Here is a 26,573-nt window from a genome sequence, read left to right on the forward strand (position 1 = left end):
TGCCTCTCCCTGCGCCATCCCCTTGGGGAATGAAGGCGCCTCCCCGTATGTAGAGAGGGTGGTCAGGATATTAATTATGCACCATTCCCTTCCCATGAGGTTCATGTGGATGACGGAGGGTCGAGGGAAACAAGCACACAATGTATTTTGATTACCTCTGTTGCTTTGAAAGAATTCCCACAGATAATCTCCAGTGCATCACACCTTCCCCATCGCCCTGGGAGCCGGCTGCCCTGTGCGGGTGCCCAGTGTGCTCACAGTGCGTTAAAGAAACCCCGGTGCTGATGGGTTCAGTCCCTAAAAACAGAGGCATTAACTTTGAGTCAGGGCCTTGGTGGCGTCTGGGCTGATTGGATTGTTGCTGTGTGGCTCAGTTTACAGAGCGGAGCCCTGCCCCCACAGCTCTGGACCAGCTCCCTCTGAAGGGGCTCTGGTGTATCTCCACAAGAAACCTCCCCAAGGAGCTCTCCTGGGCCAGGGTTCAAACCAACCCAAATCAGACCTTCAGGAAAGAAATTCTATTCTGCACCTCACTCCAGAGACGCAGGGCACGGATAATGGTTCTTCCCCTGGCTGATCTCAAGAGATCAACTTAGAGAGGAAAACAATCTTTCTACTAAAAGGAAAGTATAAGCTCCACATCTGTTATAATTTTGATGTTACTGGGGAGAAGTGTGTCTGCCTCCCTCTACACTAACAAATTCTGTAGGAATGTGAGTCCATTCCTCTGTTTGTGGAGCAGGAGAGGCTCTCATTTCTGCCTTTTCCCTCACAATTCTCCTTAAAATTTTAGCAAATGGAGTTGAAATATCAATTGTGTGAAAAATGAGATGGGCCATTTGGAAAATGTAATTTAAAAATATGCATATGATCAAAGTAATGGGTTAATTTCATTTGTTTTTTTCTTGCTTGCAGATGTCCTGGAAGGTTACAATGGGACAATCTTTGCTTATGGACAGACTTCATCAGGAAAAACGCACACCATGGAGGTAAGATTGCAGCGAGCTGCGATGTCAGGCTCTGAGACTGAACAGAACTTGAGGTGCATGTGGCTTTTTACTGGGCAATAGAGTTGGTTATGGGATGGTTATGTTTAGCCAGTTTATGGTATTTTTAAGAGTTTAAAAATAATGGTGAGTAATAATAAATCAGGAGTTGAGTATTTAAAAAAATTCTTTGTTAATAGCTCTGTCAAAATAATAATAATAATAATAAATTTTATTAAAAATGATCATCAATAGGCTAAACAGTGGTGTGAGTATCCGTATGGGCTGGAGCTCAGTCTAACAGAAAATCTCTTGTGAAAATCATTTACCTGAAGGAGGACCCCTGGGGAGGCGTCTCCTCAGATATATAAAAAACTGTAGGTCAGAGATGAAAAAAGTTAGCTTGTGAACCAGATTCAGCCCACAGACATATTTTTTTTGGCCTGCCCATTGGTTTTTGTTGTTGTTGTTGTTTTGTTTTTTAAATTTTAGGCAGTGTTTAAAATGAAATGATTTCACACAATTTTAAGTGTCCAAATTTGGTTTAAAATTCTGAAGATCTAGCAACACTAGGTAAAATTTCACCCTAATACTAAGGGTGAGCTTCAAAGCAGGGATCTTCATTGTCTTGGTCACCTTTCTATTCACATGTCTAGTGTGTGAAACTAGGAGAGGTTTGATGCAGTATCTGTTAAAATGATACACTTGTGGGGCCCTGGCCGACCCATGTGAATGGGGCTGGGCTCTCTGGTGTACCCCAGCCCACTCCACGCACACCATGAGTATGAACTCATCCTCAGCATCCTTCCTCATTCACTTACACACCTGGCCCCTGTGGGCCCTTGAGGGTGTGACCCCAGCTTGATTGTGAGCCATGGAGCTCTGTGGCTCAGGCTGTCCTCCGGACAGAGCACATCTGCAGACAGACTGGCCCCGGAACCCCTTCTTTCCCTGCGTTCCCCCATCGACTCCTGCAAGGCCTTCAGGGTCAGATCTTTCTTCTGAAGGCCGGGCCCACCTGACCTAGGAGGAGAGGTGGAAGAGTGCTTATTATAAGAAACTGCACTGAAAAACTTGGGGGAATTCAGTTTCTAAGAGGGGTAAGATGAAGCCTTAATCCTTCAAGCTTAGGTTTTTCCATTTATGGTGCCCTCCTGGGAATATCACAGAGACGGCTGCTGCAGAATCAGTTTAGCTTATGAATCATTCCTATTGAAGAGGAGATTTCAAAGGCACAAGGCTAAAATCCTCGGGGCTCTGATGTTCTGCTCACACTGATTTCAAGTGTGGGGTGTGACTCTGGGGATCTCATTTCTGTGGTGTTGACTCACTTTCACCATTTTGCTGGAGACAAAGTGGTTCAGAGGCTGCACAGATGAAAGGAAGCACGAGGCTTGTTGCCACCTCCTCTAGGCAGGGCAGCACTGCCTCCTGACACCGGCCTCCTCCAGCAGCACAGCTTGGCACGCAGGCCCAGGGTCCCTGCTGGTGCCCAGGCCCTCGTCTGCCCCTCGTACTGGGTCCCAGACCCTTACCCTCTGGATTTGAGAAGAGTTGTGGTTATGCATTTTCCAAGTCCCACCCACTCCAGTAGCCCTGGACTGAAGCTCCTTCATAGGTCAGAAGGCATAGGAAAGAGAGAGGGCATCTCCTGAGGATATCAATCAGTCTTAGGGCTTTGGAAAATTACCAAATAATATACGAAACAGCAACAACCTCCCCCAAATGCATTATTTAAAATTCTACAAAATCTTAGAGAATGGTTACAAAAGCAACCTTTTTAGCTTAGGGATTAAGTCATTTTTGGAAAATGCAAGGTGTTCGCTAAATATCAGATATTTAAATTGTAAACCAGGGAAGGAAAGACCTGACTCCAGAATAAAATCTGGGTTGTGTTTATGTGTGGGGAGAATAAGTGGGTGCCCAATGCTAGCAAAGAGGTGTGTCAGCAATTTAAAACTAAAATTGGAGGCATTTCGTTAATGAGAGCACCTTCCACCTTCTGTGTTTCATGGCGTGAACCCCACAATGGCTGCAGCAGTGCTGGGGACCCAGAGGGACTCGGGACCAAAAGGGAACTGGGTTCTGTGTAGATCACGCTCATAGCTGCCTAAATCCTGTCGCCCTTCTTCCCTTGTGGGTTTTAAAAGGCTGATTGCATTTGAGTGCGACTTTTGTAAATCACATCCTCATGCCTACGGGAGGAAGGAGTGGGGGACGTGAGGCCTTTCCTAGTGCCTTCGCCCCCATTTAATCTGGTTCTTTCTGGGGGGTGATTATAATTGGAGAAAAGGTAGGGGATATTTTAGAGGAAAAGGAGGAGTCCCAAGCTAAAGTCGTAGTGACTGCAGGAGACCAAGAAATCCAGGACCCTGGGATGCAATTAAATTTAAAGAAACCCTGTGGGGTTTGCACCACCTGAAAGGAGCCATGTTACTCATTCGGAGTGACACATTGTGATCCTTCAGAGGCTGTGAGAGGGGAAGTTAACTCCCTGAATGGACGGAGCTGTCACATTTTAAAGCTGTTTTCATTTTAATCCCCCCATTTTTGTTCTGGCATCCAGTGGTGATTCCATTACCTTCTATTGAGGGGAACAAACAGATAAGCCTACATAAAATTGAAAAGATTAGCTTTTGAAGATGGAGCCATTTAAGGTGGATTTTCAGTAAAAATATGAAACCCTTGACAGTGCTGGTGCTGAGCTGCACAGCCCGGGCTGGGGGGCCTGCGCTGGAGGCGGTGCTGCGGGTGCTGGCTGAGTGGGAGGAGAGCGCTGCCTGTTGTTCAGCCTGTTGCTCAGCCTTACCTCGCGGCCGTCAGCGCGCTGACATGGATGGATGGGTGGAGACACTGGTGTTTTTCCGTCTGCCCAAAGGGACACCTGGAGGCCGTCGAATGGGTACAGGCTGCCCTGCTGCCGAGAGAGCCTGCCAAGTGGTTTTAATGAGCCTGTCTGAGTGCATTGCGCTGAGGGTTGCCTGCTTTCCCATCTTAAGTGTTTCAGGAAACGTCCTCCTTGGGAGGCCGAGGAGGCCACGGGGCTGGAACAAAGGGAGTGTTGTTTTGTGGCCCCAGGCCTGGGTCTGGTTTCTTTTTTCATACTTGCTCCTAGAAGGCCATACTTAGAAGCGGGGAACGCTTTTGAAGAAGATTATACAGGATCAAATATTTTAAAAAATGTTTTTTGCTCTCTCGGAGAGGTGCGATGATGAAGTGGTACATTTCTTTGCTATTAAAGTCCATCCCTGATCTTCCAGCCAATGAGACTTGTTCTCTAAATGGGCATCATATTTTCTCGGTTCCTGTACCTTTGCTATGTTATTCCCACCTCATCTTCTCTGCCTGCATGCTCTCTGCCCGCCCCTAATCTTGCTCGTCCCCCAGGAGTCAGTTCCTCAAGGAAGCCATCCCATACCTCCCCACCTGAAGGAACTTTCTCTTCTCTGGCAGCTGTCTGCTTCTTTACCACCTTTGATTGCCTGAGGTTAATATTTGTGGTATGTGTACATATGTATTTCATTTGCAAGATAATTAGCCTAGAAGCAGTGAAGGTCTTCTTAATGGAACACCTCTGTCTCATACCACCCCCCTCCCCCAACACACACACACCATCACCCCACACCACACATATCAACCAACACATGTACACACCACTCACACCCAGACTCTGCATACACACACAGTCCATACCACACATATACACCACACACTCAACACTTTACAAATCAATACACGCTCCCCTGCCACCCTTCCCACCACCCCACACACAGATTGTTTGAGCAGGCTCAGTCCACTATCATAAAGGCCCCCACCACACTTGGGCTTATGAGCTAGATCAGGCATCCCAGTTCTTAAGCTTGTAGTAGATTGGGGATCACTCTGTCTCCAAATGAACATGTGCTGCCCTCTCATGTGATGTTGGGGTGGAGGCTTCAGGGAAACAAAATGGGGAACGTCCCAGACATACCGCTGGTTCTGCCTGGGTTCTTTCCCTGACAAAGGCAAGCAAAGGATGTCAGTACTGTATTAACGAGGAATCAATTGGAAGATGAATCTGTTGCAAGGGAAAGTGTCTAGGGAAACAGATTCGTGTCCATTATAGATGATATTTGGATTATCCATCATTCTTCTTTGGTTGTGGATACTGAGGAGAAGCTAAAGGATTGTGATGAATTATTAAAGAGCTCTGGAGAGAATGGGGGTTGGAGAGCTTTTAGACTCAGAGTCAAGACTGGCCCCATGGTGTGACAGTGTTTGACAGGAGAGATCTGTGTTTTCACCACAGGTGTCATTTCTGCCACTGCTTCCACGGTTCCGGCCAAATGAGGTCCAGTATTGATTTGTTACATGTTTATGCAAATTAAAGTGACCAACATTTGAGCCGCTCAGTCTCTGTCATTTGATGTTGTTTCATAAGATACATATTAATGGTGTGGGGTAGAAATATGTTTCAGACCTCAGGTCAAATAAACTCCAGCAACTGCTTAATGAGAGCCTGTTATGAACTGGATAATAGAATGCTAACATTTATTGTCACTGAGCACATTATATATAACTGTTGCATTTCAATTCCACAGTAATTCTTTGCAGTGGATACTGTCCCAAGTATCATAAGCAGTGGGGGTAAGCGCGTATGCATGGGTCACCTCTGCCTTTAGGGAGTGTACAAACTAAAAAGCAATCTAAACACATCAAATGATTTAAAATCTTAGCAGATGAGACATTCCAAGGAGTGCCCAATTTCCCAGGTAGGAGAGCTTTGCCAGAGACCAGAACCAGTGCCAGAGACCAGAACCAGTGCCGGGCCACATGACTTCTTGCTTTTGGTAACTCAGCTGTTGGCTTGGAAGTCATCCTGTCAGCCAGGCACCATAGGGCGAACCCCTGAAGGAAATAGAGGATTTGATTGAGAAAAACAAAGCAGATTTTCCAGGTATTGGGCAGATTTGGAACAAGGATATGAGTCAAGATTGTAAAGGTTCTGAGGCTTCCCTGCAAAACTAAAGAGCACACTGGGTTTTGTGCTTGTCTTCCAGGTCCATTTGTTCCTAGAGTTTTAAAACTTTCACGGGGCCTGAAAAAATTCTCTGGGAATATAGTTGGCAGTGACCACTTAGATTGCAGGCTATTTGTGCACTGAAGGCTTGTTTAACATGTAAGGGAACGTGAGTATTCATTTCAGTGTGGGCATAAATCAAACTCTCTGGGCTCTGGCCGGTGGCTCACCAAAAGGTTGTGGGTTTGATTCCCTGTCAGGGCACATACCTGGTTTGCGAATTCATTCCCTTTGGGGCATACACAGGATCGATATTTCTTTCTCACATTGATGTCTCTCTCTCTCTCTGTCAAATCAATGAACTTTTCCTTGGGTGAGGATAAAGATCAATCAATCAACCTCTCTGGGAATTGTCCACCCAGGTCCTTGCTAAGGCTGTTCTTTAAATACTTGAGAACTCTTCTTTAGGAATTGCTTTCATATCCTACTAGTATCTTTTTGAAAGTCTGGATCTTAAAAATGGATTTAGTGATAGTTCACATAGCAGAAGAATCCATCTATTCCTCTACCCCTTAGATAAAATGAATAGAATTAGAAAAAAAGAGGTAAAGAATAAGAGAATATTTCACATTTGGATTTATGGATTAGAAACAGCCAAATATTATTTGAAACAATTCAGGCTGGGAATTACAGATTTTAAAAAAGAAATTAATAAAATGGATTTTCTTGATTAGATTGTAAAGTGATGAAGGTATTTTCTAACAAGGTTCTTAGGGATTTTTAAATAATGACGATATTGATAAATCTGTCAGCTCTCAAGGTGACTGCATTAAAGCAGGTTAACTTGGGTTTGTAGGTTCTGGTCAGGTTGTGAAAATTCAAAAACAAAACCCACGTTTCAGTATGTTACAGTCACCCATATATTCTCAGCCCTCCTCCTTCCTTCTCTTCCTCCTTCCTACCCACCGACTCACATGCACGCTGATTTGAGTGGCAGCAGGAAGGAACACTGTGGGGCTTCACAGCCTCACAACCTCACAGAACAAGCTGTCCTCTGCTGGGAAGGAAAACCGACACATGGAGTTATTGGGCTAACTTTAGGTGAGCTGGCATGTTAGGTGGCTCCCGGGGAGTGGTCAGTCCCTGCGTGGGTGCTCCTGTTCCACAGAGTTCTGTTTAAGAAACCCAGGCGTGGTCTTTTCTCATCTCACGTGTTTTCCGGCGCTCTAACACCTGTGTTCATGTTTTTCTCCCACTAGGGGAAGCTGCATGACCCTCAGCTCATGGGGATCATCCCAAGGATTGCACACGACATCTTTGACCATATATATTCCATGGATGAAAACCTGGAGTTTCACATCAAGGTAAGTGTCATTGATTGAGACCCGAGAAAATAAACAGGGCCCAAAATTATGTTTCTTAGCTTTCTTCCTATTGTGTACACATGAAAAAGATGGTCTTCTCATTTAAATGAGATTCCTGTGGTAAGCAGAGCCATGTTTTTTATTTAATAATTAAGGTAATGCTTAGCTGTCTGGATGGTTTACTGAGGTAATGAGATAAGTTAAAAGGCCTCTTTTGGATGGAATCACCTTCATAGCTGCCCGACTCCTGCCCTTTGCCCTGTGGGTTTCTACGATGTGATTGGAATGGGTCTACAAAGCGTGTTCTGTGGAACACAGCCCTCTTATTAATCATAGAAATATGAATACTAATGTTTACCAGGGAAAATACTTATGTGGCCATATAGGCTGAGAACATGCTTCATTGCACAGTGTTACATTTATCACATGCTTAGATATTCTATTGTGTAATGCGGTTCTGCAAAGGGGACTTGGAGACTGTTACATTTCCCAACTCGGCTGGGCACGTTTTTCCTCTCTTGCACTAGTGTATTGAGGAGCACACACTGAGAAATGTTGGGGAAGGGAATTCTCTTTCTCTCCCTTGTTTTTTGTTTGTGTGTTTAAACCAGAAGTTATGTTTTTGCTTAAATTCATGTTGGTATTTGGGGTATATTCATTGGCACTTCTTTGTTTGCAAGTGACCGAAAGCCACTTGTTTAAGCAAACAGAGGAAGTGGTTCTAAGATAGAGAACCTGAGAGCAGCCCTGGAGGAGATGGGTTGTGGAAAAGCAAGAAATCCAGGTCCTACCTTTTCTTTTTAACTCAAACAAATTGAGTTATAATTCACATACCATAGCATTCACTCTTTTAAAGTATACAATTTGGTAGTTTTTAGTCTCTTTCCAAAATTGTATAACCATTATCACTATCTAATTCTGGAGCATTTTATAACCCCCCAAAGAAATGCTATACTCATTACAGTCTCTGCATTTCTGCCTTCTTGCTTTCTTTGGTGTGTGTGTGTGTGTGTGTGTGTGTGTGTGCGTGTGTGGGGGGGGGGGGGGAGGAGGTACACCATGGCAGCCCCTGCTCCACATTTCCTTATTGCTAATTCCCAGTTCCCCAGGAAGCTGGCTCACTGGCCCAGCCTGCAGTAGGTGATCCCCCAGCTCCAATTAGCTGTGTCCAGGATGCACATGGCTGACTGGCCCCCACCATGGTGACTGGGCAGAGTGGACAGGAGTGGGCAGTTCTAAGAAGATGTGAAGCTGAGCAGATCAGTCAAGAGGCTCATCATCCTTGAAAGCTGAGACCTTATTCCACTAGTCCCACCATTTTAGGGTCGAGGAGACGGAAGTTCAGAGCAGTAGATCCAGAAGTCCAAAGTCACATATCAAGTCATTGGCAGAGTTGAGATTAAGCTCTTGATCTGACCAGCACATGCAGTAACTTTTTCATTATATTAAAATTCTACCCTTTTTATTTCTGCCAAGTACCTTTCATAAATTATGTAAAAACAAGGCAATGGCTGCCCAATTATAAATTGCATCTGGCAAATCTTTTTCCTTATAGTTCCCTTTGTTGGCTAAAGCAGCTTCTTGCCAGGGTTCTTTATATCTAAGGACACAGAAGCTTGTTGCTTTGATGGGATCAAGATTTAGGAGCTTAGTGCATCTTTAAGGCTGTTTGCATTTAAATACCTCCAACTACTGTGGGGTTCTTAAGGGATAATCCTGGAATAAGATGTTAAACCAATTACTGCCCTCAAAATAGGGTCTCCCATTAGAATTTTATTAAGATAAAAACAGCCCCAGCTTGAAGTGGGGGAGGAGAGGAGGAACAACATCCAAGTCTCTAGGGCTGAATTTGACTGCCCAGGTTCCTGTTCTCTGTTTTAGTTATGCTTACTTATTTCATAAATAAAAGTTAGCTATGGAATACTCCATATTTTGGACTGAGTAGTGAGAGGCCTAATCAAGAAAAAGGGGCTTGATTAAGGCAATATTAAAAATCTGTTCCTTAAGGTAGGTCCCACAGTGGTTTTAAACATTTCTGATTATGCGTTTCCTTAATGCCAAACAATGCCTATTTATTTTTCTTTTACCTGGCCTCACAAAGTATTTGAAGTGACAAAATTGGCAAAATTAAAAGTGGTCATTACCTGTTGTGGTAAAAAGAAATGAATAACTCAGATTCTCTTTCTACTTATGTTAAATGTAGGCAGAGTTCTAATAGCCAGATTTGCTAATATCTAGTTCAAACTGCATTTTAGAGGTACTCAATTTTATCTATACTAGTAATCTATGGAAATAAGGGCACATGTTTAAGATCTCAAAGATACCAAAAAATGTCTTATTGAAAATCAGAGAATTCTGGAATACATAGAATGGATTGGAGTTAGTTGCATTACGGGCTGGGTTAGGGAGAGATATTTAAGATTAGAAGCCACAGGCCTATAGGATCCCAGGAACAGGAGCAGTGGGTCTTTCAAAGGTCAGGTAGATGTATCCATAGCAGACACAGCTCAGTAATGAGAGTTTGACAGACATCTGAGCAGGCAGAGATTGTTAAGGAGACAGACAACCTGGAGAGGATGCTCAGATAGAGATTTCAGGGTTTGAAGTTGGGACCCCAGATCTCAGAGATACTAGGAAGTCATGAGATGCAGATGAAAGATAATGAACCATTGCCAGGTAACAAAGTCTTTGCTTGTTGCCTGACTAGAGGCAAGACTGGTCCAGAGCTGGGATGTGGAGGTGAGATTTCATCTGTAGAATCACATCCCAATTTCACAACTATTTTTTTCAACTTTATTTTTTAAAATAATTTAAAAAAATCTTTATTGTTGAAAGTTTGACATATATCTCCTTTTCCCCCATTGACCTCTCCCCACCCGCTCCTGCCCCCCAACACATGCCCCCACTCTCCTATTGTCTGTGTCCATTGGTCATGCTCATATGCATGGTTTAAAATAATTTTTGTCCATTCCTTTGTTTAGATTTCCAAAAATACCCATGAACATAAAAGAGGACATTTGGCCTGGGAGGCAGAAGGCACGTGTAGGCAGAATGGAAAATCCTAGAGCAGTGGTTCTCAACCTTGGCTGCACATTAGAATCACCTGGGAATCTTTTCAAAATCCTGATTCCTGGGCCTCATCCTCTGGAAATTCTGTTTCTTTGTTACTAATGTTGTGGCCTCACCCCATAACAAAGAAACAGAATTTCCGGAGGATGAGGCCCAGAAATCAGGATTTTGAAAAGATTCCCAGGTGATTCTAATGTGCAGCCAAGGTTGAGAACCACTGTCCTAGAGGGACTTTTTGAAATCACCAAGTCTAATGGCTTCATTTAATAGATGGGAAAATTGAGGCCTAGGATCTTGGTTACATGTGAATTAAATTTTCAAGATCACATCTTGTTCTCAGACGTTAGCCATCGTATGAACAACCTGGGGAGTTGAGAAGCTGATTCCTGGGTCCTATTCTTTGAAAGTCGGCTCCAGGAGGACTGCAGTAGGATTGAGGCCTTTGCAATGTAAACAAATGCTATGGGAGATGCTGATGTAGGTGGTGCTGGAGCTGTAATTAATTTGAGAGTAATTAATTGGAAGGCTTTCTTTCCCTCTTACAGGCTAGTTGTCTTTCATTAAATCAGATTTGGTTCAAATACTTCCTGGACTCCCTAAACCTGCCACCATCATGATTTCACTCCCAGTTACTTTTATGAGCTCTTACAGCTCTAAGTAAACTGCATTTACCACCCTCCCCACCTCCTTGAATGTTTCGGTCATGCTCCCACCCTAGTCAGATGAGGCTGTCAATATCAGTCATAGGCTAAGGCCTACTGATTTTTGGCCATTACTTGCAAAGTATGTTTTCTATTCCAGCTGTTGTCATCTCCAGAAGTTTGCTTAGTGCTCATCTAAAGTAAAAGCTAGAGTCCTCCTGTAAGTGGCTGTCTAGCACATGATGTAAATAACACCTGGCTCGAACCATAGGGAGCTGTGATGAGCGGGGATGGCGAGTGGCCACACTGAGCTGGGACTCCTAAAGCAAGGTGGCAAAGCGGGAAGCAGGGCATACAGGAGAGAGGGCCGTTGCTCCACATGCTGTGGCTCTGAATCTTCACTCTGGACCCCTTCCTACTCTTCTTAGCTGATGCATGAAAAAAGCTTTTGCAAGTTCTAATAATGATATTTTTGTAATATAGGGTGGCATTTCTATTTCAAACTTAATTTGCTTTTAACAGGTTTCCTATTTTGAGATCTACTTGGACAAAATCAGGGACTTACTCGACGGTAAGTAACCCAAATGCTTGTCCTTTATTTGTTCTGTAACTAAAATGTAAGGAGGTTGAACTGATGCATAGCATTTCTGCTTAAGGAATTAATGAAAGTGTATTAGAGGTGTTCTCTTGCTTTCAGACTGTCTGCTTATTCTCATCCAAGGCTTAAACTTTTTCATTTATATTGCAAAGAGATAGGCTTGCCTATCTTTTGTAACAATTTCTGTTTTTCCACCAATACAGGGTCTTTAACTTTTCTTTTCTTCTTTGCATGTCATCATTATTATCTCTATAGTATCCAAGACAAACTTGGCTGTTCATGAAGATAAAAACAGAGTCCCATATGTAAAGGTATGAGGAAAACTTGATTAATGTGCAATTAATTTATCTCCAGTCACTGTCATAATAATCAGTACATGAGATGCCCAGAATATTACATATATAAAGCACATACAGCTATTTAATCATGTTTCTTACATTTAAAATTCACCTGGTTAAAAAATAGACATTTAATATCTTCAATCATATCTCTCTATGTGAATGTATCACAGATGTCTAATCCCATGCTGAGAATTGCAGGGTGAACAAACATTTATTATTTACATTTAAAAGGGCTTTGGTATTGAGTATAGTTGTTTATACTTTGCTGTTAAGGGAAGCCTATTATAGCATTATGTAGCACTTCAAAGTGTTTAATTAAAGTTGGGGCTAAAGATGGAAGACAAAGCAAAAGTTCATCTATTTCTTTTTCTGTCATTGATTTTCTTCTTTATTTCTGTCTTCTCTGCTGTTGAGTTTGAATATGTACTCAGAAATCTAGGGAAATTCGGCTTCTTTTCTAGTTTATTTCTGAGTTTCCTAGGGGTTGCTCAGCCTTCTTTTTAAATGTAGAATTCAACCCTTAGGCAAGGGGAGGAAAGTTGTTGGATCAGCCTGGCAGCCCTTCTCTTTCTCTGCACATCTCGAGGAGAAATGGGAATATATTTAGCTGTCTCAAGTATTGTTACTTTTCAGTATTTTAACAGTGAGCCTGAACTGATTGTCTTGCAGGGATGCACTGAGCGGTTTGTATCCAGCCCCGAGGAAGTCATGGATGTGATAGATGAAGGCAAAGCAAACCGACACGTGGCTGTAACAAGTAAGCATGGTGTGGTGTTTCCTCCCCTCTCTCTTTGGATACAAATGTTTGCCTACCCACCAGGAGGTCCATTTGAAATAAAGGCAGTTGAAAGCAGTGACTGAGATGAAAACACAGGGAAGTGCAGTGTATCTAGGCAGGCTGTGGGAAACAGCGCCTCCTGCTGTCCAGGGTACTCTTGGCACTATTGGGTGGGACTCATTGGAACCTGGCAACAGCCTAAGCCTGAACCCTGGGGCAACCAACCAACCAACCAACCAACCAACTAACCAACTTACCAACCAAAGTGGGGGAAAAGTAAACTTCTAAGTTTACTTATTTTAGCTATGTTATTGTTCAGGTATTTTTTAAAAATCCAAACTGACAAATTCTACAGGCATACACATGGGAAGAAACCATATTAGAGTCCTGCCCTCTGTATAAAAGGAAAAGGAAGGAGGATCTCAGAAAGTGGAGAGCATTATTGAAACCTTTTCGATGCCGTGTTAATCACACATTCAGGCCAGCTTGGTTACTTGTCCTTTCCTTCCTTGCATGTGCACACACACATCAGGGAAGCAGGTCTACAGTGTTTGATGGCAGAGGTTCCATGAAAAATGGGGGCTGTCCATCTTACTCAGAGGGCTATGGATGAATGAGAGTGACTTCCTATGAAGACGAGCTGAGAGAGCTAAGGCTTTCTAGCTTAGAAGAGAGAAGTAAATCTGGGGAGGACTATGGGCAGTGCACTATTTTTAACATATGTAAAGGACTGATATTAGGAGACAGTCAACTTGCTTTGTTTGATCAGCCTGGCAGGACTGTTGAAGCTACAGGTGGCAGGTTTTGGCCTAGCTACCACAGGAACTCTAACCCTGCCCCAGATAAAGCCTGCCATCTGGAGAAGGTGTGAGTTCCTGTATAGGTAGAAGAGAGACAGATATTGACTGATCTAGCCTCTGTAAGTCTCTCCCACCAAAGGTTCTATTATTCTGTGATCCAGCCCTGTAATTCTTTACCTATTCTCTACCCCAACAAACATATCAGGTGTTATTCATATATGTGGCAAATTTCATAGGGGAGCCTAGAATTGTGTACTTCTTTCTCTTCTGCTTACACACACACACCCCAACACTGATACACATACTAGTACATGAAAGAATGTAAGACTCATATTCTTATGGTAATAGCATCACTCATTTTTAAAGAAATTACTCACTTGGTTTCTTAAGCTATTGTTAGTCATGAATTATTCATGACAAGCCATGTTGGCCCCTTGGTTCAGAACTTTTGGTCCAGAACATTACTATTTTTCTTTTCTTTTTTTAAAAATATATTTTATTGATTTTTTACAGAGAGGAAGGGAGAGAGAGAGTCAGAAACATCGATGAGAGAGAAACATCGATCAGCTGCCTCTTGCACACTCCCCACTGGGGACGTGCCCGCAACCAAGGTACATGCTCTTGACCAGAATCGAACCTGGGACCCTTGAGTCCACAGGCCGACGCTCTATCCACTGAGCCAAACCGGTTAGGGCACTATTTTTCTTATCATTCTGGTAAAGTGGTTTTTAAAATTATTGTGACAAAATAAACAACATAGAATTTACCATTTTAACCATTTTAAATGTATGGTGGCAGTAAGTACATTCACAGTGTTGTGCAGCCATCACCACTATTGACAGAATTTTGGAGCTCCATATGCCCATTATTATTATTGAATAATAACTCCCTGCACTTTCTCTTCCCAACCCCTGGTAACAACCATTCTATTTTCTGTCTCAATGAATTTGACAACGAGGCACCTCATATAAGTGGAATGATACAAGTTCTTTTATGACTTGCTTATTTCACTTAGCGTAATGTCTTCAAGATTCATTTATGTTGTGTCATGTTGGAATTTGTTCTTTTTAAGGCTGAATAACATTGCACTGCATGTATATACCACACTTTGTCTATCTGTTCATCCATAGATGGATACTTGTGTTGTTTCCATCTTTTGGCTACTGTGAATAGTGCTCCTTTGAACATGGATGTATAAGTACCTGTCCAAGTTTCTGCTTTCCGTTCTTTTGGGTATAAACCCAGAAGTGGAATTGCTGAATCATATGGTAATTCTATTGTTAAGGTTTTAAGAAACTGCCATACTGTTTCCTATAGCAGCTGCATCATTTGCATTCATATCAACATACACAAGAGTTTCAGTTTCTCCACATCCTTGGTAACACTTATTATTTTCTGTTTTTGTTTGTTTTTGGTTTGCTTTAGTAGCCATCCTAATGGATGTGAAATGGTATCTCATTGTGGTGTTGATTAGTGATGTTGAGCATTTTTTCATTTGGTTACTGGCCATTTGTACATGTTTGGAGAAATGTTTATTCAAGTCCTTTGCCCATTTTAAATTGGGTTATTTTGTTGTTGTTGATCTGTAGGAGTTTTTCATACATTGTGAATATCAATCCCTTATCAGATATATGATTGACAAGTATTTTTTCTCATTCTGTGAGTTGCCTTTTTACTCTGTTGATAATGTCCTTTGATGCATAAAAGTTTTGTTTTTTTTAAAATATATTTTTATTGATTTCAGAGAAGAAGGGAGAGCGGGAGAGAGAGATAGAAACATCAATCACTGATCGACTGCCTCCTGCACGCCCCCTATGGGGGATTGAGCCCGGCACCCAGGCACGTGCCCTTCACTAGAATCGAACCCAGGACCCTTTAGTCCACAGGCCCATGCTCCATCCACTGAGCCAAACCAGCTAGCGATGCATAAAAGTTTTTAATTTTGATGAAGTCCAATTTATTTTTTCTCTAGTTGCTTGCGTTTTGTTGTCAAACCCAAGAAATTATTGCCTATCCAGTGTCATGAAGCGTTCCTCCTATGTTTTCTTCTAAGGGTTTATAGTTTTAGCTTTTACATTTGGGTCCTTGATCCTTTTTGACTTAATTTTTTGTATGACCTAAGGTAAGAGTCCAACTTCATTTTTTTTTTTTTTTTGCATATGGATATCCAGTTTTCCAAGCACCATTTGGTAACGAGATTGTACTTTCCCCATTGAATGATCTTGACACTCTTGTTGAAAATTATTTGACCGTATTATGTGAGGGTTTATTTCTGGGCTTTCTGTTGCATTGGTTCATATGCCTGTCTTTATGCCAGTACCATACTGTTTTGATTATTGTAGTTTTGTAGTAAATTTTGAAATCAGTAAGTGAGAGACCTCCAACTTTGTTCCTTTTCAAGATTGTTTTGGCTCTTTGGGATACCTTGAGATTCCATATGAATTAGGATGGACCTTTCTATTTCTATAAAAAGCATCATTGATCCCAACTGGCGTGGCTCAGTGGTTGAGCATTGTCCTAGAAACCAAGAGGTCATGGTTTGATTTCTGGGGGTGTGCAGGAGGCAGCTGATCACTGATTCTCTTTCATCCCTGATGTTTCTATCTCTCTCTTCCTCTCCTTTCCTCTCTGAAATCAACAAAAATATATTTATATAAAAAAGAAAAGCATCATTGAGATTTTGATAGAGATTACATTGAATCTGAAGATCACTTTTGATAGTATTGACAGCTTAATATTAAATCTTCTAAGCCAAGAACACAAATGTCTTGATTTTTTGTCTTCTTTAATTTCTTTTAGCAACATTTTGTAGTTTTCAGTGTACAGGTCTTTTGCTTCCTTGGTTGTTTATTCCTAAGTATCTTTTTTATTGCTATTTTAAATAGAATTGTTTTCTTAATGTCTTTTTTGGAATGTTCATTGTTAGCATGTAGAAATGCAACTTACTTTTATGTGTTGCTTTTGTATCCTGCTAGTTTGTTGAATTTATTCTAACATTTCTTTGTGTGTGGAATCTTCAGGGTTTTTTCCCATATAATGTGGTGAGGTGGTTTTAAGAAATGATTGTGAGTAGGGGTTGAATAAGACAGTCACTGGGGTCTCTGCTTGCCTGGTGAACAAAGACCAGGGAACAAAAAGATTTTTATTTCCAGTACTCAATCCTAATGCAGCATATTTAATCTTTGCACCTAGCATGGGTTATAGAAGAAGTGTATGTTTTAATCCATAATGCTTCCTAAAGAAAGTTTATGATACTACTGATAAGGCAACACTAGGCACATGAAGAAGATGGAGTACGTCAGGGACTGATCATGATGATGAAGGCTGAGGGAGTTAGAGTGAGGCAGGGAAGGAGGCTGTGAGCTCCTCCGGCAGCGGGTCAGCTAGTGTGGGTGCTGGAGGCGGGTCTCTCAGCTGGAGCAGAGAATCTGTTATCTTAAACCAGAGGTTCTCAACCTGTGGGTCGCGACCCCTGAAAATACATCCTGCATATCAGGTATTTACATTACGATTCATAACAGTAGCAAAATTACAGTTATGAAGTAGCAACGAAAATAATTTTATGTTTGGGGTCACCACAACATGAGGAACTGTATTAAAGCGTCGTGGCATTAGGAAGGCTGTCCCATCAGCTAAGATTTTAGATTAATTTCTTTGCCACTTAAAGGTATTTAAAATCTTTCCTTTCTGGAATGAGCATTGCTTTTAAGGAGAAATGGTGGTCTCAGATCATTTTTAAAATTGGCTTGACTTTAAGAAATGGAGCTATTAGATGACTTGTTGTGCTTTTCAGATGAGTGGCTGGCTACCTAAATGTATGTGTTCTTTGTAGAGCAGTAACTGTTTTCCTTTTTAGACATGAACGAACACAGCTCTAGAAGTCACAGTATCTTCCTGATTAATATTAAACAAGAGAATGTAGAGACCGAGAAAAAACTCAGTGGGAAGCTTTATCTGGTTGATTTGGCCGGGAGCGAAAAGGTAATTGGTTCTTTATTTGTATTAGCTATAATTTCCCCCTGTTACTTGCTTCACTGTGCAATGGTATAATTTTTATGCCTTTCTATTTCCTGGCTTTAAAGAGCTTTTAAAGTTTCTGATGTTGTGCCAAGATGTGATTAAATTTAACCTTTGCTTCCCCGCTCCTCTTTCCCGGTCCTGAAGTCCCTGTTCACGCCGCGGGGTGCTTTGAATGCCAGCTCTGACTTATGCCTAATGGGCTCTGAAGATGACATTGGGCAAGTGTTGGGGTGAACTTAGCTTGGCAGTGAGCATTTGCAAATCTGCCTTTGCCAAGCCCTTCTGAGAAAAGGGAAGAGCTCCACGTTGTTCCAGACGCAAATAGGCCAGGGAAGGGCATTGCGTTGGAATGTGGCGGCCCTGCCTCGGCAGGTGTGTTGCTGATGGAAGATCGGGAACCTGGGCTGCCTCTTCCCGGCTTCTCTCTGCAGCGTGTGGAACAGCGCCTCGCGTGGCAGCCTCACTTCTTCCTTCAGGCTATGGGGCTACGAGCCGCAGCCCTTCTCTGGTTTTGTCAGGGCTCTTTTTGGCATCTGTATCCTGTCCCATGCTCTCCCCGGCCCTGGCTGAGGCCATACTTCAGACTGAATAAGCTTCCAGAACCTTCTACCTGCCCCGACCAGCCTCACTTCCATGGCAGCTCCAGACGCTCCTGCTGCCACACCCTGGCTTGTGAATAGACTGTATTGTTTGTGGCCCATCAGCTGTATTAGTTCTCTATCTGTAAGCAAGGGTACCCCCACACACAATTCCCAGAGAGATGAGAATCTATCCTATTTGAAAAAATCTACCCCTGGACATGCATTCATTCATCTCTGTTGTTAGGAGTTTCTCCTTTATACATAATTGAAACCCCAGGGGGACACTATGTGGCCTGTCCATCATCACTGCCATGTGCTGACTGTCCCCAATCAGGGCTCACCTTGGAGCTGTCAGTCTCCTGGACTGTGTCATTGATCCCCACTTAACTGCACCCCACTGCTGAGGGGCCGGACGCCACCTTATGGCCACTAATACCCCCCTAAGTGATGGCTACTCGTGTTGTTCTCATGTCTGCCTTTGTGAAGCCATGAGCAGAAAATCACCTGGATATTCCTGGTTGGAAATCTAAAATTTTACTGGCATGGGTTCGTACCTTTAAACAGGCGCACCAGAACGGGGATGCAGAGCAGCATTGCTTAGTTCCGAACTAACCATTGGCAGCCAGGCTCCACTTTGCTGCCACACCCACTGTACGGGTCCCCACATGGAGTCCAGTCAGCCTTCACTCTTCACAAGCGTGTCCTCCCCCTTTGGAGCACAGGGACGAGCACTTAGGGCCCAAGCACTGTCCTCTGCACAGGGTGGTGGTTCTTGCTCATCATGATACTTACGAGACATTTGAGAGCTGTGGTCCCACGCCCTTTCTCCTGCTCACACGTGTTTTCCTTTGCCCTCGATGCATCTACACGGATGTGTCAGTGTGATCTAGGAGAACAGAACTCCGAGCTTTAGTCCCCGATTCCTCTAAGTGGTGTTCTTCCCTTAGGCTGGCAATTGGGCATCCCCGGAACGTAAATTTTTCTTGTCTGGAAGAGGAAGGAGTTGTACCTGTCTTGCATATTTCATGGAGTTAAGACGCTCCGATATGAAAGCGTGTTAAACAACTCATGTGAATAGACTGTATTGTTTGTGGCCCATCAGCTGTATTAGTTCTCTATCTGTAAGCAGGGGTACCCCCACACACAATTCCCAGAGAGATGAGAATCTATCCTATTTGAAAAAATCTACCCCTGGACATGCATTCATTCATCTCTGTTGTTAGGAGTTTCTCCTTTATACATAATTGAAACCCGTCTCTGTGCAGTTAAAAATCACTTCCCCACTTTTCTTTCTGTAGACAGCAGCTGCTGACCTGGCATCGTCCGTCCAGTCAGCAGAGCTATGAATCATGTTGAGTTCCCCTTTTTTCTAGCATCTGTGAACTGCTCTCTCCCAACAGCAAATACTATAAATACTAAATTACCAACAATAACAGCAGAGGAAGAACGGTGTGTGCTCCCTCTGGCTGCAGAGGAAAAAAGACAACTTCTCGATGTAATATACATTTTCTTGACTTTTCATGCCTAAACTAAAAATGTTGATGACACAGTAGCCATTTTTGTAAAGAGCTCTAGTTGAGTGTTTCGAAGATGCTGACTGTTTTCAAGGCCACCGGAGGGTTTGGAAGGCGGGATACATATTGCCTGGGGGTTTGTCCTCTGTGCTTGTCCCTCTTCCTGGTCTCGCATGGCCCAGGTATCACGCTGCCCCAGCCAGTGTATGCCATCCAAGTGCAATAATACGAGCTGCACCTTTTTTTGGACTTCTGCTGGCCTGTTTTAATTCCTGTATGCAAATGTGATTTTTCAGAAGTTGATTTTAAACTCTTCTAATGCTCTTCATCTAAACTATTCTAATTAAAGTTGTGTTAATGACTAAAAAATAGTGTTTTTCCTTATTTTAAAATTTTATTGATTTTTTTTTTAGAGAGAGGAAGGGGGAGAGAGAGAGAGTGAAAAGGAGAGAGAGAAACATCAATGTGAGAGAGACACACCAGTCGGTTGTCTCTTGCACATATCCTGACCAGGGACACAACCCACAACCTGGGTATGTGTCCTGACCGGGAATCGAACCTGCCACCTTTTGGTGTATGGGAGGACTCTCCAACCAACTGAGCCACACTGGCCAGGGCAGTTATTTTTTCTTTTGGATAATTGTATCTTTTTTCCTTGCCATGGTTCAGTGAGGAAGGAACAGAGAGAGTATGGACAGCCATCCACACCACCCCTTGTCCTTTGCCTGGAGTTGGAGCTCATGGTTTACACGTTCCCAACATGTCCTTTCACTGTGGCCCAGACAGCGTTTGCTCCTCCAGCTCCCCCCGGAGTGGAGGCTGCGGCCCAGTGTCCCAGGGCCAGGCCTTTTCCCAGTGATAGCACTTTCGGGCCTGCTTTTCCTGGATGATGTCCCCGGGGAAGCATCCGCAGCTCCACCACTGGAGGCTTTCCAGCTGTTCCCCTAAAGCTAATCGAGAGGAAAATGACAAGCGAGAGAGCAAATCCCCCGCCTCTGGCACAAGGGAAGGTTTTATCAGTGTGATCCTTACTTACTTCTCCTTCTCCTTGTCTTTCAGGAGCCAGGAGGATTCACCGCCCCCACCTGCCCCACTTGCCCTCCTGTGAATTGAAATTTTCGACTGCTTTGCTGTCCTGTGCAGCTCACTGCTCTCTCTTTCCTAGGTCAGCAAAACTGGTGCCGAGGGAGCCGTTCTCGACGAAGCTAAAAATATCAATAAGTCTTTGTCTGCTCTTGGAAACGTGATCTCTGCCTTGGCAGAAGGGACAGTAAGTGATCCTGGCCCCATCTATTAAATGATATTATGAGAAGTCGCCTTTTTGGGTCCGTGTGCTCTTTGCCACACACTCCAGAGATTTGCTTGTTTTGGTTTGGAAGGGCCGGAGGGAATCTTGGTGGTGGGCACCTTGCTTGCTGGGGGATCTGGTCCATTAAAACGTGTGAATGGAAATGCTAATTTCCCAGAATGGGCACGCTAAACTTTGGCAAGATCCAAAGACCCAGCAACAAATTCTTATTTCACACGTGTTTCTAAGCTCAGTGTCCTCAAAACTAACTTGCTTGCCTCTGTGTTTTTTCTTTGAATGGGCTGTCACAACCAATGCTTTTTCTTTTCCTAAATAGAAAACACACGTGCCGTATCGGGACAGCAAGATGACTCGGATTCTTCAGGACTCTCTGGGTGGGAACTGTAGAACTACTATTGTTATTTGCTGTTCTCCTTCTGTCTTCAATGAAGCTGAGACCAAATCTACATTGATGTTTGGACAAAGGTGGGTGTGGTCTCGCTACTCATGCTGGGAGCTGGGTCATAGGAGTGGCAAGGGGCTAGTGTTGGACAGGAAATAGAGTGAAGGGGACAGGTAGCTTGTTACTAAATTGCATCTAACAGGTGATCTGTGAACTTGAGGCATCACTTATTGAAGCCAAAGGCATAATCATGTTTTAAAATAATGGGCAGGAATATGCCAGTCAACGGTATGATGTTAAAAAACAACACTCTAACGTACAATAGATGTGATTGTTGGTAATTCAGTGGAGTGTTGCTTTTGTTCTTCTTGGAATTAAGTCTGAATCCCAGGCTCTGGCGGGCAGTTCAGTTTGTTAGAGCATCATCCTGATATGCCAAGGTTGTTGTGGTTTGATCTTCAGTAAGGGCACATATAAGAAGCAATCAGTGAATGCATAAATAAGTAGAACAACAAAAATCCCTCTCTCTCTCTCTCTCTCTCTCTCTCTCTCCCTCTCTCCCTCCCTCTCTCCTCCTGCCCCTTTCCCCTCTCTCTCTAAAATCAATAGTAAAAAGAAAAAAAATCTGCCTCTTGGGTTAACAGGTTTTCAAAGGTATACAACTCAAGACTGGTAACCAACTACCTTTAACTCCAATATTTGAAATTCATTGCAGAGGTGCCGATAGCACACCAGAAACTTAGATGAATGTAGAGTAGTTGCATAAGTATTAAAGCGGGGGAAAGGAAGCCTCATACTGACCCTGGGGGCAGGAGGCACAGAATATATGTCGAGGACAGGGCAGAACAGCCACCACCCTCTCACCTTCAACATGTCCACGTGAGATTTCCTAGGTGTCTGGGCAGTGGGAATAGGCAGGCAGCGGAGACACCTCAGTAACCCTGAAACAGCGGTCACGTGTGTGGATTAGTTCATACCATCCTTTCCTTTCTTGCCCCACCCTCCCTCCCCCGTTACCCAAGGCCTAACCTGCAGTCATGGTCCCTCCGTTCTAGGTGTCACCCCCAGCCTGGTGACCTCAGGTGCTAGTTCCCAGAATGCTTGGATGCTATGGGTGTGGGTGATCTGAGCATCTTTAGTGCTCAGTGGGTTGAGCCCGGACCTCCGGTTGGGAGATGTGGATTCCACTGCTGGCATTCCCTTTAATTCGGAACACTTGTGTGATCTTTAGACTAGTGACCAGCTCCCTGTGGGCTTTAGCAGCTTCATTTTCAGATGGATGTACAGAGCACTCCCTCTACCTTGCTCCTGGGAGTATGTTGTTTAGTTATACTCAAGAAATAGTTTAAGATCCCTAGAGACAGCACACATGGGGGTGGGCATTCTGTATGGGAAATTGTGGCTTGTTTAAACTGCATTAAACCCCAGTCATTTCCTGAGCCCTCAACAGAACATAGAATTACACAGTCATGGCACCTGTGGGATGTCTAAATAAATAATAATTACACTGAAATGTTGTAGAACTAATATATCTTTTAAACTGGATTTGGGTCCTTTACTTCCTCTCAGATCACTTCCTTGATTAGCCAAATGCTTAGCTCACTGGATGGCAGAGGATAGCACTTTCTTTTATAAATGAGTGTTTGCTATGGGCAAGGTAGAATGCTATGCTGATCATCCTGCCTGCCCTGCTCCCCCAGCTTCTTAAACTTAAGCTTTAACAGTTTCCTCTGAAGACATGTGTGAGCAAACCAGCACCAACTGCATTTAGAAAGGAAACATCTCTTTAAAAGAAATTTTTACCTGCAAGGCAAAAATCACCTGAACCTTTGCAAGCCAGAGTCCTGCTGGGGCATTGGGCTGTCTCTCAAGGTTGCTGCTGTCAGTGGGCACTTGCAGCTGTCGATAGGAAGAGTTTAAGGAGCAAGTCCAAATGGTTAGTTTCTTTCTTCTGATCTTAGTGAGACAGTCATTATCATAGTCCTCATCACCGGCACTTTTTATTAGGGCCTAGTATTTCCAGGCATGTCAGAATCCTCTTAGAAATTTTAGTAGGTACGAGGACATTGAGGCTGAGGTTCAGAGCCATTAGGTGCGGTACCTGAGGCCACACAGCCGGTAAAGACTAACATGTCAGATATCATAGGGTGGAGACTGTACTATTTGACTCGCAGCCTCTTACACCCAGGGTGCTGATCAGGAGCCTTGATGAGCATGGGCCCCCCGCATCAGTGACTCCAGGTTTGAAGCTAAGTTCTGCTCTGACCCATCCTCTCTCTCTCTCTCTTTCTTTCTCTCTCTCTCTCTCTCTCTCTCTCTCTCTCTCTCTTCTGTGTCAGCCTCGCCTGTAGGAAGAACTGTAATAACACCCACTCCTGAGAATTGTTGGGAGGATTAAATGAGTTGCTTCAGGTTTTACTTAGCACAGGGCTGGCATGTAATTGGCATTCAGTGATCGCAAGTTCCCCTTCCCCTCCGTCTTCAACGGTCTGCGACAACCGGATGCACTGAGGCTTGGGAAAGGCATGGTAATGGACGGGCTAGGACTGTAATGTGACAGACAGGACTGAATGATGTGGAATTAGAATTAAGTTTCCAGAATGAAGGATGAAGTAAATACTGCTGATAATTTGGGATTCCAGGCATGCCAATTATATTTTCAAATGAAATAGGTTGGCCTCTAGTCCTTTGTCAGGCTCATCTGGATACTGAGCTCCACGGGGGCAGGGACTAGGTTTATCATTGACCTCAGTCGTCCCAACAAGAGCCCAGCACCAGTAGCAGACACTAGATCAGTGGTTCTCAACCTTCCGGCCCTTTAAATACAGTTCCTCATGTTGGGACCCAACCATCACATTATTTTCGTTGCTACTTCATAACTGTCATGTTGCTATTGTTAGGAATCGTAATGTAAATATCTGATATGCAGGATGGTCTTAGGCGACCCCTGTGAAAGGGTCGTTCCACCGCCAAAGGGGTCTCAACCCACAGTTTGAGAACCGCTGCACTACATGGTCAATGAATAGGTGCTTATCAAATGAATGAACAGATGAATCTAATGCGGACTGTGTAGGATTCATAGAACATGAGGGCACTAGCTGAACTGTGACACCATTGTGTCCAGAGGTTTGGCTGTGTTTAGGTCTGGTGTGTTTTCCAGCCTATAATTAGAAATGTATGAGGTTTTGTTCCATGCCCTCTATCTCCGAGTTGCTTAATGGATTCTTCAAGGACATCTAACTTCTCTGTGGGGCCACTACCTGCTTTATTGTTAAATATATGCATTGAACCCAATTACACAGCAGACACGAGTCTGAACATCGGATTAGACATGGCATCTGATAACTAATGAGATTAAACACTTTGAACTCAGGAAAGACTGCTGGGCACATCTCAAATTCAGTGTAACGAGTGTTCATTATATTCTTGTTGCAGTGATGGCCAAACCTCAGGGCAGCATGAGATGCCACAGTTATTCCTCCGCAGTCTTTCAAGGACAGGAAGAAAGTCCATGTTTGTTGCTAGGCTATACTATATTGATGCTCTGAATAAAACAATAGTATATCCTTTGAAGCAGTAGGAACATGGTGGAGTCCACAGGGGCTCGAGGGCAGCCTACCACGTCAGCACTCTCCAAGATTCTAGATTAGGTCCTGGAATTTAAAGGGAAAAATTCCCTGTGTCTGTTTCCTGCTTTCAGTGAGGAAGTCTGGCTCTCCTGTATGGTCAGGCCTGTCCCCTTCAGTCCCGGAACGCCCAGCATTGTGTTAGTTAAGCTGTAAAAGCCCTTCTCTGTGTCCTCAAAGAGCTTTGAATTTAGTGGAGGAGGCAACACGTGAATTTCCAGACAGCAGAGCGTCAAAAAGCTGGGCTCTGCGGGAAAGCTGAGCGTTCCTGCCCGAGGGATAGGGCACTCAAATTAGAGCACTCCCATTGATCTTTTATTCTTCTGGCTGCGAACCTTTTATTTTTCAGTCTTTAAATACTCTTCCCAAGTACTTTTATAGCACTATTCGGAAAGGATATTGGTAAGTTTTAGAAGTATGAGCTGAGGGGGAAAAAGGAGACATATGTAGTACTTTAAACAATAAAGAATAATAAAAAAAGAGAAGTGTGCACTGAAATCACCCAATTATCTGGGAAGCCTATTTAATGTACCTTGATTTGGGGTGGTAATGAGGGAAAAGGGAGCCCTGAGGGGACAGGCCAATCAGTTTGGAGAATTAGCACATCTTTGGCACCAAGAGTTTTGATTGATCCAGTATGAATAATTTAAAGGTTTATTTGTATGTGCAGTGTGGAAGAATTGATAATTTAGGGGAAGTAATATTCTTTCTTCTTTTCCTGATGTGCTCTTTGTTTTTAATTGCATGCTCAGTTTAGTGGCAGCTGGACCAGGCAGAGCCAAAGCCTGAGTGGGGTGCATGCAAAATTCATGTCACCAGAGTTCAATAGCAGGCTCTCTGCTGGGCTGGAACGAGCACTTTGGCCAATGTAGACACTTGAATACACTTTTGACATAAAATGAAAAAAGATCCAAATCACGCCCTGTCGGGGCCCTGTTGCTGAAGCACCATTAGGGTTAATTACAGCTCTTGAAGGGACAGACACTGTGGATGACAAGTTTAAGCAGAGACCAGATTCTCATCCAGGTTGGTCATTTCTGAATGTTTCTTGGAGACTAGAGCTTTTCAAAAGATAAAAGTTAAAGCTTTTAATTTCTCCTTCCCTACGTACCCCCTACTTACAAGCAGGGAAATGGCCTTACCAGGAAATGGGAAGGCAACATGTAGCAGTCACATTTCCAGAAGAAGGTAGGAGTTTTATCTGGGAGCTAGGACTCAGAGCAAACTGAAAGGTGTGACAGTTTATGTGTCAACTCGGCCAGGCAGTAGTAGCCGATTATTCAAACACTAACCGAGGTGCTGCTATGAAGCTATTTTGTGGATGTGGTTAACATCTACTACCATCAGTTGACTATGTAGAAGCACATTAGAAATCCTGCCATTTGCGACCACATGGACGGACCTTGATGGTATTACGTCAGACAAAAATTAACAAGAATCATATGATTTCACTTACATGTGGAATATAAAACCAAAACAAAACGAATAAACAACAAAAATAATAAAAAACAAACAGAGGCAGATAAAAGATTGGTGGTTATCGGTAAGGGGGCTGGAGGGAGGGT

At 43.4% G+C, this 26,573-nt stretch overlaps 1 protein-coding gene across 1 annotated transcript in view; it reads left to right on the plus strand.

The window, feature by feature from the left end:
• KIF5C (kinesin family member 5C) overlaps positions 1–26,573 on the plus strand; it is a 120,738-nt gene that overhangs the window by 22,016 nt on the left and 72,149 nt on the right. Inside the window, exons 3-10 of the mRNA XM_006753601.2 lie at positions 916–989; positions 7,245–7,349; positions 11,582–11,630; positions 11,913–11,968; positions 12,668–12,755; positions 17,433–17,557; positions 20,857–20,961; positions 21,317–21,465. Of these exons, the coding sequence (XP_006753664.1) occupies positions 916–989; positions 7,245–7,349; positions 11,582–11,630; positions 11,913–11,968; positions 12,668–12,755; positions 17,433–17,557; positions 20,857–20,961; positions 21,317–21,465 (751 nt within the window). The remainder of the gene's footprint in view (positions 1–915; positions 990–7,244; positions 7,350–11,581; positions 11,631–11,912; positions 11,969–12,667; positions 12,756–17,432; positions 17,558–20,856; positions 20,962–21,316; positions 21,466–26,573) is intronic.

This window comes from Myotis davidii, unplaced genomic scaffold (genome assembly GCF_000327345.1).
Source record: "Myotis davidii unplaced genomic scaffold, ASM32734v1 scaffold110, whole genome shotgun sequence".
In the NCBI taxonomy this organism is placed as follows: Eukaryota; Metazoa; Chordata; class Mammalia; order Chiroptera; family Vespertilionidae; genus Myotis; species Myotis davidii.